The following is an 11,573-nucleotide window of genomic DNA, read 5'->3' as shown; positions in this document are numbered from 1 at the left end:
CCTGTTGATGAGGGGAAAGATAGACACCAGCAGGTAAACGGAGGGGTACCACTTCAGCGGCTTGATCTCCTCCGCCAAGGAAACCTGGAGGAGAGAAAAACTGACTAATGACCCACGTCGAGGAACTGAGCGTTCACATTAACACTCTTGTCTTCCTATCTCCTCCATCGCGCACACACACATACACACACACAAACACGCACGCACAGTCAGGGTTTTAACTGGAAGATCAGTGCACTGAGGCAAACAACAAAGGCCAATTAAAACCTAATAAAATATTAACCTGCTGATAATACGCAATATCCACACGGTTATGAGAAGAAAACGGGGATGATTCCAATTAAACTGGAAGCCAATACTCTGCCGTAATGTGAACGGGATGAATTCAATATCTCTATCAGGCGGGAAAGACGGAGAGATGCGGCAGCGGGCTAAAAAAAAAAAAAAAAAAAAAAAAAAGCCGGGGTGGGGAGGGGGGGCGCCTGGCGGCGGAGAGCTTTTTACAAGCCGTTATCTAATTCCCGGGAGAGGAGGACTCTTGCGTCCGGAAGAGGCTGAGAAGCGCGGCCCCCTGGATCGATTTTCTGCGCTGCGCTGCCCTCCTCCTCCTCCTCTCCTCCTCCCCTCCTCCCCCCTCCATCCCCCAGGCTGGGACGCAGTAGCCGAGCCAGCGCAAAGCCTCCATCTCTCTCTCTCTTTCATCACACACACACACACACACACACACACACACACACACACACACACACAGAGAGAAAGAGTCGGTGCCAGGGGGCAGGCCCACGAGCTCTGGTCTCTACCCCCACATGCTGGAAATTAATTACTCACAAGAAAGACCCCGAGGCGTGCAAGCTCTAACGCAGGCATTTTAAACAATTCAAATGAAAATCACGAGAGCCCCCCGGTGGTATTTTATCTTATGAGTGTGTGCGTGCATATGTGTGTGTTAGTTTGGGGGGGGGGGGGAATAAATATAAGAGCCAAGTTGCTACCGTAGTTCCACATTACAGGCTGTAAATACACAAACCCACACACAAACGGCACTAATGGGAAGCTGTGACATCAGCGGCCGTGTCAAGCTCTGCTTATTGCCATCTCAAGTGTGTAAGTGTGAGTGTGTGTGAGTGTGTTTCTGTGTGTCTAATGGGAGGAATGCCTCATTGGCAGAAGGGGAAAGGGCAAGCCAGGAGCCTGAAGGATGCTCCAAGGAGCAGTGAGGTCCGTGCGTGCCTCAGTGCGAGAAAAAAAGGTTTCAAAAATTGAAGCCGGAGATCTGAGATTTTTTTTTCTTTAATGTAGGTGAGGTGCGGAGTCAGGCATTTGAGGAATTTCAGCGAGCGAGAGACAGGATGTGGACTAGTGGAGGAGGAGGAGGAGGTGGAGGAGGAGGTGGAAGAGAGCGGCTAAACAGCCTCGTGTTTTTAATCACAGCCCTCCCGTGTCAGAGGCCCCTGCGCTGCACGGGAAGCGGAGGGGAATGAAACCGTAATTATGTGCGGCGGGCGCAGCGGTCGCGACGTTAATGACGCGCGCTAGATTACAGACGGTTATCAGGAGCGACCCAGCCCCTTCACCACCCACTGCACTCACCCTCGCTCGCGGAGAGAACACCTATATTCTAAAAATACCGGCGTCAGAGGTTCCATGCACGCGCGCGCGCGCACACACACACACACACACACACACACACACAATGCTCTCCAACATCAGATTCAAGGACTTTTCAAAAGGTTGTTTCGGAGTGAAATACAAGGACTAAAACTTAAAACGTGGCATTTGTACACTGTTTCATAAAAAACAAAACAAAACAAAACAAAACAAGATGCATGTTACGCGACACGAACATCTAATCCACTGTTGTTCGTTTTGACTGCTTTATTTTGCTTTTCTAAAACCCACTGAATAGATTTTTGGGGACAGGTTACACCTAGAAGCGTTTTGTCGAGGAACCAGAAGTAATGCTGAGGCAAACTCGCTATCTGACAGCTGGAGAGCGGATCCCAACAAAAGAAGGTACGCTTGTTTTGTCAGAGCCTTGTGTCCTCCTCTAGAGCCCTTGAGAGACAAACGCAGCTGTCCTTGCAGCTTATTCGCAGTGAGGATGTTTCGTCGGGATGTTGGCGACGCGCAAAAGCACAAATTTGGCACGCCGGTCAGGACGCAGGCGTGCTGAGGTGACGCTCACCGGGAAAGCACGGCTTCGCGTGCGGGCACACGCACACGTATACAGACTACACAAGTAGGCACTTCACATTGTGACTCAAGGCGAAGCTTGTGTGGATCAGTAAACAAACACCCTGGGAAGATAACGAACAAGCGGCTCGCTGTTTGCTCAGCCAGCTTTGTTGCTACCCGACGGGACCGGGCTGCTGTGTGTGCAGTTGTGCAAATGTGTTTAAAGGTGTGTGTGTGTGTGTGTGTGTGTGTGCGCTCGGGCTGAGTCCCTCTTCCGGATATCCTCTCGCTGACCCTGTGCTCGTGTGTGTGTGTGTGTGTGTGTGTGTGTGTGTGTGTGTGTGTGTGTGTGTGTACTCAGGCCAGACCGCATACAAATTGCTCGGGACACACAAAGATGCGTCACCACCATGTGACTGACAGCCCTGATAACTGCCAACACTAGTTATGCACGTCATCACTCCAGCCAGACACACACACACACACACACACAGCGATAGATGGTAGCTGGGCAGGGGGATGTTGCCAGGCTGAGTCAGAGAGAGGGAAAAAAAAGAAGCTCGGGAATAGTGAGCGCAAGAAACTACACGTGTGAGCGCAAAACAGGAGACGCGTGCGTGTGCGTGCATGCGCGCATGTGTGTGTGTGTCTGACACAGTAACAGAGGACATGTGAGGCGCGGAGGGAGAGAGATGTGCCGACGTGAATGGAAATCACCGGAGCCAGCGGTCTGCAGACACCCAGCAGGAAACGCTTTCTCTAGTTTACACCTGCTGCTGCACGCACACGCGCGCGCACACACACGCACGCACACGACGCGGAGCTCGCCGGCTTGGCAGGCACAATCGGGGAGGCTGTTGTTGTTTTAAAGCATCGCGGCGCGTGCATAAACTCTCATAAATATTCATGTCCATGAACCTGGCTTGTTGCTTTATTCATGCTGGGTATGAGTACAAGAGTGAGAGAGACGGAGCGAGGGAGAGAGAGAAAATGAAAAGAGGGGGGGGCGGGGGGCGCAAAGTGAAAGGCGAAGAGAAAAGCAGATGGAAACGAGGAAAAGCGGCCGGGAAAGAGAAATATGAGGCAACGGAGAGTGTGATAAAAACCACTGTTGACTTATTTACACTGTGTGCTACACATAGCAATTAGCACACATGAACAGTGTGTGCGTGCGTGTGCGCGTGTGTGTTGCTGCCACATATTCATGTAGCACGTCACTTGCGAGGGTTACGCAGGTTCAGTGTGCAGTAATTACATCTGCCACTTAGGGGCAGCATCTACATAACCTTAACCCTAACCTGCCCTCCACACCTTGCCCTGCAGGGAGGAGGAGGAGGAGGAGGAGGCGCATCAGCAGAGCAAGAGGAGAAGAGAGGGGAGGAGGGGAGGAGGGGTGAGGTAACTAAAGGCAAGACAACTGGGGATTGCTGCGTTTAACTTTTCATGAGTAGCGCCGTGACACTGACCGCCTTTTTCGGAGGACGCTTTGGTTTAGGTGGAACCGGAGGCTTTACATTTTAATGATTTGGTGTCTCCATGGCTGTGTCTGACGAGCGGGCAGGGAAAGGTTTAAATCATGCAGCCTTCGCGGCCAGCAGGTCACATGAAACAAGAGAGAGGAGAAACACTTCCCACCACCGGCATTTTACAAGAAATGTATTATTAATTTAACGGGATACTCGGGTAATTTCATACCGTGCCTCCATAAAGTTAGAGGACTCACAAATGGCACATTTCAAAAAAAAGGATGTTTTTAAATCAAAGCAGCAGCCGCGATGATATCCAGACTTCCACTTGTCTCCAGTATGGGTTGAGCATCCTACGTTTCCCACGATGCAACCAATAAAATCTGTTTGTAAGACCGTCCATGCCCACATGTTTTAAACTCCACTCCCTGAGTTCATAAGGCAGGCCTTCTGTTTGGTATAAATGGGTCGTCTCCACGTCCAGGCCAACAGAACCCTGATGAAACGTCATGCGGTGACTGACCAGCTGTGCCGAGGTTGGAAAGGAGGAAGTCTTTGATCTTCTCTCCCAAGCAACCCCCTCCCATTTGTTCCATAACCACTTCGGTGAATTTTTATGTGAACAACCATGTGCAAAAGTATGAACGTGGTCATACAACTTGTCTTATGAACTAGGTGTCTTCGGGCATCGTCGTGTAAAACCAGCAGGGAGCCCCTTTACAGTAAGAAGAAGACCTCACATTTACAAAAAAGAAGCACTATCTCCCAAATCAATATTCTCTTTTCCCATTTCCATACTCTTCATGCCCCGTTTCTCTGGATATATGTAATTGTTACAGGTAGCGTTACCCTCTTCCTTGTCCTTATCTGTTTCAGTAGGTGCCAAGAGGTGAAATCACTCCCTGCTGTTAGATACCCAGCGAGAGCAGAGGGGTTAATCCTGCACACTCTCTAATCTTCAAGTTCTGTGTGTAGGCATGTATATGTGTGCGCTGGAGTATTGTGGAACGCGACGGTCAGATAGGCCCATTACCTTTCGCCTCTCTCTCTCTGGGTTGAAGGTTCCCAGCCATGACTGCATCTGTGTGGAAAAGACACGACACGGGGAAGAAAAAAGGGTCAGGGCATCGACAACAACAGAGTGATGTGATCATTTAAATAAATCAGTTAGTATTCCTAGAGAGAAGCGGCCTGCAGTGACAAGCGACTATCACACAGAGACAAAATCCCTCCACCGCCCCCCCGCGTCCCCGCAAAACTGCCTAATTCACAGCAGAAGCGCGGAGCTTAGAGGCAGAGCGGAGCGCTTAAACAGCTCCCAGCATCTCACAAAGAGAAGGAACTGATCAGCCCCAGTGCGCACAATATGACACAGGGAAGGAGAAGAAGAGGAAGAAAAGCCGAAGGGTGCAGAGAAAGGGAAGACATTTTCTTGAAGAAGTGTTAGAGGAAAAAGGAAAAAGGAAAAAGCGGCGCGAACGTGGCAGATCTGAGATCTCCGGAGAGAACGTGGGAATACGTCTTGCTCTTCCTCTGTCTCCTCTCTCGGGGGAGCGCAGGGAAAATGTCAACAGACACGCGCAGGAACACACACACACACACACACACACACACACACATTCTCACATGCAGAACTGGGATCTGCGATGGTGGGAGAGGGGCGAGGGGGGGCCGTAGGAAGCCAGAAGGTTTATGTAACCCAAGACATCAGAGACAAATCTCCGGAGGCCGGTGTGAGCTTCACACACACGCACAAAGAGGCAGCACGAACGGTGCACGCTAACTGCTCTTCTGTTCTGCTATTTATCAACTCAACGTTGCCATGGTTTCTCCGCGCTGACGTGATTGTCATGGTAAATCTACTGGTGACCACAGCGTGTTTTTGCAGCACAACACACGCACACATGCACTCACAAAAAAAAAAAAAAACAGATCTGGTTAGGCTGAACTTCCTCCAGAGCAGCGCTTTTGTTGTCCAGCTGAGCACCACTATCCATCAAAATCAACGAACGCTGATAATAAGTGGCAATACCATTAGCCTTCAGCCAGGTCTCCAGTGCATGTACCCAGCTTCTGTTGCCATCTCTATTAAGCCGCGCCACGGAAAGTCGAGCAATTTAGCCTGTTAAGTGTTGAGGCATGAGGCTTGGGAGGGAAGAAGCGGGCATGTACAGATCACGTAAACAAACACACCAGCACACTCCCAAACCTCCATGTCTGGCCTCATAATGACTCATTAGCTTTCAAAGCCCTTTACTTACACAGTCCCTCAGAATGAGTCCATGTTTTTCTAAATAGCCCCGGTATAAATGACTTGGACTCGGTATACTAATGAGAAAGTCGTTTTCTCCCACGGTCCACCCCCTCGCTTCCCGGTCTGGAGTCTGGAAAGCGGAGAAACTTCTCCGTCCAGCTAACATCCCACCTCTCTTCACTCAGCCTGCTCGTCTTTATCCCTTTTCCCCGTTGCGTCGCCACCACCTACCCTGCTTTCAAAGCTTTTGAAATTCTTTCAAGTGAGACAGCCTGCAGCTGAAAAGAGATAAGGCTTGAGCTCTTCATAAATATGATAGAGAAAAGCAAAACGGCAGAGAAAAGGGGGGGAGAGAGACGTAGAGGCAGAGAGGAAGAGAGGGGGGAGGAGAGACAGGGGGAGAGAGAGAGACGGGTGGAGGTAGGGAAGAAAAGAGAGGGAGAACGAGAAAGGTGGAGAGCAGAGAGAGAGAGAAAGAGAGAGAGAGAGACAGGAGGCTGAGGGAGAGACAGCAGAATACTGTGAGCTGAATGACTTATGAGATGCAGATTGCAAACCAGCGACATTCATTCATTCTCTTTATCACGTTCATGATAAAGAGCTGTGTAGTCTCTTTTCCTTTCCCTTCCCTTCTACCTGCTGTCTGTCTCCGATGTCGTCTGTCTGCAGCCCGGCTATCTGTGAATCTGTCTCACTGTACCATTGTTCACTCCTCCACCCAGACAAAGAAAGCCAACATTCACGACGACTATTCATCGCAAGTCTGATGTGATTTATCAAAATGCAGAGAGAGAGAGAGAGAGAGAGAGAGAGAGAGAGAGAGAGAGAGAGAGAGAGAGAGAGAGAGTGAGGGAGAATCAGGCTAAAGCCACATCAGGAGCCCACGCACATATTGCTGTAACACATGTCTGCCAGCACCCATCGCCCGGCACCACAGCCACATCGCGTGGTGTCGTCAGATCAGGGGAATGGCAGCTATGTGAACTTTGCGGAATGCTGCCGCTGGGCTCCTACTGCACTCTTATAGTGGAAAAGCACAGAGAGCGACGAGCTGACACGGGGAGTCAATCGACTAAGTGGTAAATCAATGAATCGACTCATTATCTATACAAATTAACTGCTTGGAGTGTGAAATGTTTAAAAAAAAAAGTATAGAGATATACCTATCACATGAGTACAAAGAGCTAACAGTGAAGTCTTTGAGCAACTTGTTTGCCCAACGAACGGTCAGAAAGCGTACAATAACGTATAAGCCACAAAAAGCGGAAAAAGGACCAAATATTTACATTTGATTAAAGTCAATGTTAGACATTTTTTGCATGATACATTAACCAAATGTGTCTAATCAATTAGACTAATTTTGACTAGACACTACACGTAAACACATAAAAAGTTATGTGACCTGCATGAGAAGCAGCTTCAGAGAATAATTCAGATTCGTTGCATGTTGGACATTATTTTTACGCTTTTTTTCTAATGGAAATGACTTTTACGCTGAAGAGGTAGTGAATATTAAACATTTTACAAGACCCTCAATAGCTCAGCAGTTCTAGTTGCTGAGTGAAGCAAATCTACCAGCCACTCGCATATTCAATCAGCATTTGGCAGGTGTCTGGGGCAAGTTTTGTCCTCTGAATGAATGATTTGCAAACGCCAAACAAAGTCCCAGGTTAACGAAATGTACGTAAAGAGGCAAGATGTAAGATTACCGTGTAACATGTATTACAGTTTTAAACACAGACTTCCTAGTTTAACTCCGACCTCCTTTCGGTTTTAATCAGACGCTGCTGAAGAGATGTCGTTATGTTCCTACATACAAAAATAAGACCAAAGACGGGATAAATCGGATGAATGATGAAGCGGCACTGTTTCTGTGTTAATGCATCTGTATTGAGCGATTTCTTAGGACCTACGCTGATTACTGTTATTTCATTCTAAAGCATATTGAACACATAAATTCCGGTTTTATTTTACCTCCTAACCCTTGAATAATAGATCGCACGCATAAAATTATATTAGGGACTTTTTCTCAACGCTCTATTTTTACAGTACTCCTCAGAAATATACAGAAATATGAGGACACGCAGGCAGCAGTCCCGCCTGACTTCTCAGATATGTCACATCCACTAATGTCACTTCTCTAAAAGGTCACAATGCATTTGGATTCGGCTAAATTGCCTGCGTCTCGCTGCAGTGGCTGCTGCTGCTGCTGCTGCTGACTGGATGCGCGTTGAGCACTCACCCTCTCATTGGCCACACAGATGATCCTGGCGTAGCAGCAGATCATCAGGAAGATGAGGCTGAACAGAGGCACGTACCATCTGCAAATCACAAACACGAGCACGTAGTAAGAACACTCCAAATGAGCAATGATATTAAAAGATCATTCCTGTGGTTTTTGTCTGTGATGGGTGTTTTTCTTTGGACTCACTTTAAGTGCTTTTTCAAGGGGAGGGGCCTTAGCTTTGGAGGACCATTTGGGATAAAGGAAACCAGCTAAATCGGTAAATCTCGACACATGTGACTCGATAAACAGTCTGTTGTTGTATTCTCTTGCATCCATAGTGTTTAAAATACTTTTGCTATTCTCTGGAACGCATTCAGAGGTTTAGTATTAAAGTTGTACACGTGCTGCCCCACGCTCTGTGTAGTTACAAAGAAACCGAGAAGAATGAGCAGATACTATAGAATATGCAAAGTGAAGCAAAATCTAAAACCACCACTTGCTTTGTGAAAAACAGCGATACACTCACACCCCTCTCTCTTTACATATTCTGGATGAAGTTTCCAAGGTAGTTCATGGACTATATAACCCCTGCTTTACATATGCTTTCAATAAAACCGCCATCTTTTACCATTTAGATTTGTCATCCCTTTTAACTATTACCAAGAAAAAAACACTTAATTTTATTCTGATCCAAATATAATAATTTAATAATTTATTCTCTTTCACTATTTTTCATTACTCAACTGGATAGTACCGCTTAAGCGTGACAGGAAACTGGATGACATGCAGCAAAAGACAACAGGTTGAATTCAAACTTTGAGAGGCTGCGATGAGGATACAGCCCCTGCACTTAGGGCACACGCTCTACCAACTGAGCTACATTAACAACGCGACCATCACCCTTCATTTAAACATTCAGCAAACTACACAACCTGTGATCATCTTTACATCACCACCCAGAACAAAACCTATTTGTATCGCCGGCAAACAGACGAAACGGCAACATTTCTGACACCTCGCACAGCTCGTGGATTTGATCAACAAAGGACACCCAGTGTGCACATAAACAGGACAGAGTGGAACAGGCCTGAGTCAGCACCTCTGGACCTTACAGCACATAGTTTCAGTGAGCAAAGAGAGAGAGAGAGGGTGACAAAGACCGAAATGCCACCAAAGTCACAACACCAGAACTGCGTGGCATTCCTCTGGGATGAAGGGTTGACAATCAAGGGAGGCGCGGGGGAGAAAAATAACATGTCAGGTATTTCTGAGCAGAGTAAAGGGAGCGAGACGAGTAAGAGGAACGGGGGTGACGGCTTTGTATGGTATGGCAGCCTCATATTGCATAACCTCTTGGGAGGTGATGTAAGCTCCAACGAGTTTCAACCTCTCCCTCTAATCATGAAACCGTTCTTTGTCTCGCTTTGATAGACAGGTTCCTGGCCACCACGTCTGTTCAGCATCAGTAACTCCGAGCAGACGTGACGAGCCAAGTACTCCAGAGCACCTGGCACAAGAGCAAGAGGGGAAGTATTGGCCAAATGCACCTATATGATAAACATATTGGATTGTGCAAAGGATGAACATCAAGAGTAATTATAGGCCTAATCGTGATCCAGAGAAGAAAAAAAAAAGTTCAATTGACATTCAGAGAGTGAGAGACTGAATCTGACGGTGACCCATAAATAAAAGGGACACATGGTTTCAAAGGAAAATGTATTGGGAATAAATGTCCAACATTTTGCCTGAAAAGTCCTTGGTGTGTGCTATAAACTGCAACTTTAGCAGCATCTAAAACTGCGAATATTAGGTCCTTGGCCTAATTTAACTTTGTCCACACTTGTCTTCCAAGCCTGCGGGTGGAAAAAAATTTCACTGATCATTATCAAATTAAACTTTTTATTGGCAGGGGAATCTGAAACAGTAGGAGGTTGTTTCACAGCGTGAAACTTTACACGTCATGTTACATCACATCTCATAGGGCGCACTGATATACAAAGAACACCATCGCCGAACATGTGTGCGAGTGCACGTGCATGTGCGCATCCACGCAGGTTCAATAATGGCATGGGACAATGATGAAAGCGTTTCAGGGGAGACCTGAGCGAGCGTCACCTCGGTGTGATTTAATAACCTGCTCTCCGGAATAAACAGCGTCCAATTACACCAGCGCACGTCCCGTTAATGATGGAGAGACGAGGTGGGGGGAGGTGGGCGAGTTGGTGGAGAAGGGAGAGGAGGGGGTGGCCTTTTTAACGATAGCGTGGGGGGGGCTGCGAGGAAGAGAGAATGACGGGCGGCAGCTACAAAGTGCTCTAATTAGCATGATAATGATCTGCCATTAGAGTCCGCTGTGCTCTACAGCTGAGCACTACCCAGAGAGAGCGGAGAGCAAGAGGGAGACGGGAGGGAAAGACTGAGAGAGAGAGAGAGAGAATGAAATGGGGGCAGAAAAAGAGAAGATCCGGAGTGGGCAGGGGAAGATAAAAGTGACGAAGAGAACAGAGGTGAGGATGGAAAGGTGGATGGATGACAGCAGATTGCGGGTCAGGACCAGAAAGAGAAGGAATAAGAAAGAAGCATCGGGTGATTAAAATACAGGAGGAGGGATAAGGTCATACTGGGAATGAACGGAAAAGCAGAAAAAGGCTGCGGCAAAAAGACCCACTAGGGAGGGATGGATAGAAAGACGGATATCCAAAGAGGGGGGCTGAGAGGACAACAGTGAGCACAGTGGAAGCCTTAAAACTGGCAGAAAGAAAGATCATCACCGACGCGCAGAGATTCAATCTCTCGGCCTTAGCCTGGCCTTCCCTCCAGTGCTGCTCTGAAGTGAAGAATGAGGCTCAGATGAAAGGAGCCTTAATTGAAGTGCCTGGTAGGAGATGAGAGTACGGAAGGGAGCAGGGACCGGCCTGTGCTGGTTAGTTCTCAACTTACGCAGCCATCAACTTTGACCAGCAAAATACTGCTGCTGTGTGAAGGATCATGATCTACCTGTTCAACCACTTAGACAGGGATGGAAAGACCAGGCAGACGAAAAGACAGGGGGAGACACAAAGACAAGGAGGAGCCGGGTGTGTATGCTGTGTCTCACCTGAAGCATTCATGTAAAAGTTTAAAAGAAAAGAACAGGAGACTGTACTTAGCTAAATGCTAACATCAACATGATCAAAACTTGACCATAATGATGACTGAAATGTTTGTCATCTTCGCAGTTCATTAGCACATTTGAGAATGCTAATGACCAAAGGGGTAAGGTGCCAACCGCAAACCAAAACGTCCCCTGTTTGAATCTGACTGGGGTCCTTTCTGGATCTCCGGTTCCAGTTCTGCCCGGACGTTTCGGCACTTTTTTCTCAACACTGTTGCCAAGTTGCTCATGGGGGAAATGTTGGGTCTCTGTAAATAAATTAACCGAAGAGTATAGTCTTGACCTGCTCAATTTGGA

General features: G+C 47.6%; 1 protein-coding gene across 2 annotated transcripts in view; it reads right to left on the bottom strand.

The window, feature by feature from the left end:
• si:dkey-100n23.5 (cyclic AMP receptor-like protein A) overlaps positions 1–11,573 on the bottom strand; it is a 51,466-nt gene that overhangs the window by 24,256 nt on the left and 15,637 nt on the right. For both annotated transcript variants that reach the window (XM_037108858.1, XM_037108859.1), the window contains exons 9-11: positions 8,138–8,216; positions 4,675–4,722; positions 2–84 (exon numbers count right to left, since the gene is read on the bottom strand). In XM_037108858.1, coding sequence (XP_036964753.1) covers positions 2–84; positions 4,675–4,722; positions 8,138–8,216 — 210 coding nt within the window. The remainder of the gene's footprint in view (position 1; positions 85–4,674; positions 4,723–8,137; positions 8,217–11,573) is intronic.

This window comes from Acanthopagrus latus, chromosome 9, assembly GCF_904848185.1.
Source record: "Acanthopagrus latus isolate v.2019 chromosome 9, fAcaLat1.1, whole genome shotgun sequence".
NCBI lineage: Eukaryota > Metazoa > Chordata > Actinopteri > Spariformes > Sparidae > Acanthopagrus > Acanthopagrus latus.
Note: the sequence above shows the minus strand (reverse complement) of the source record. Positions and strands in the feature narration are given on the sequence as shown.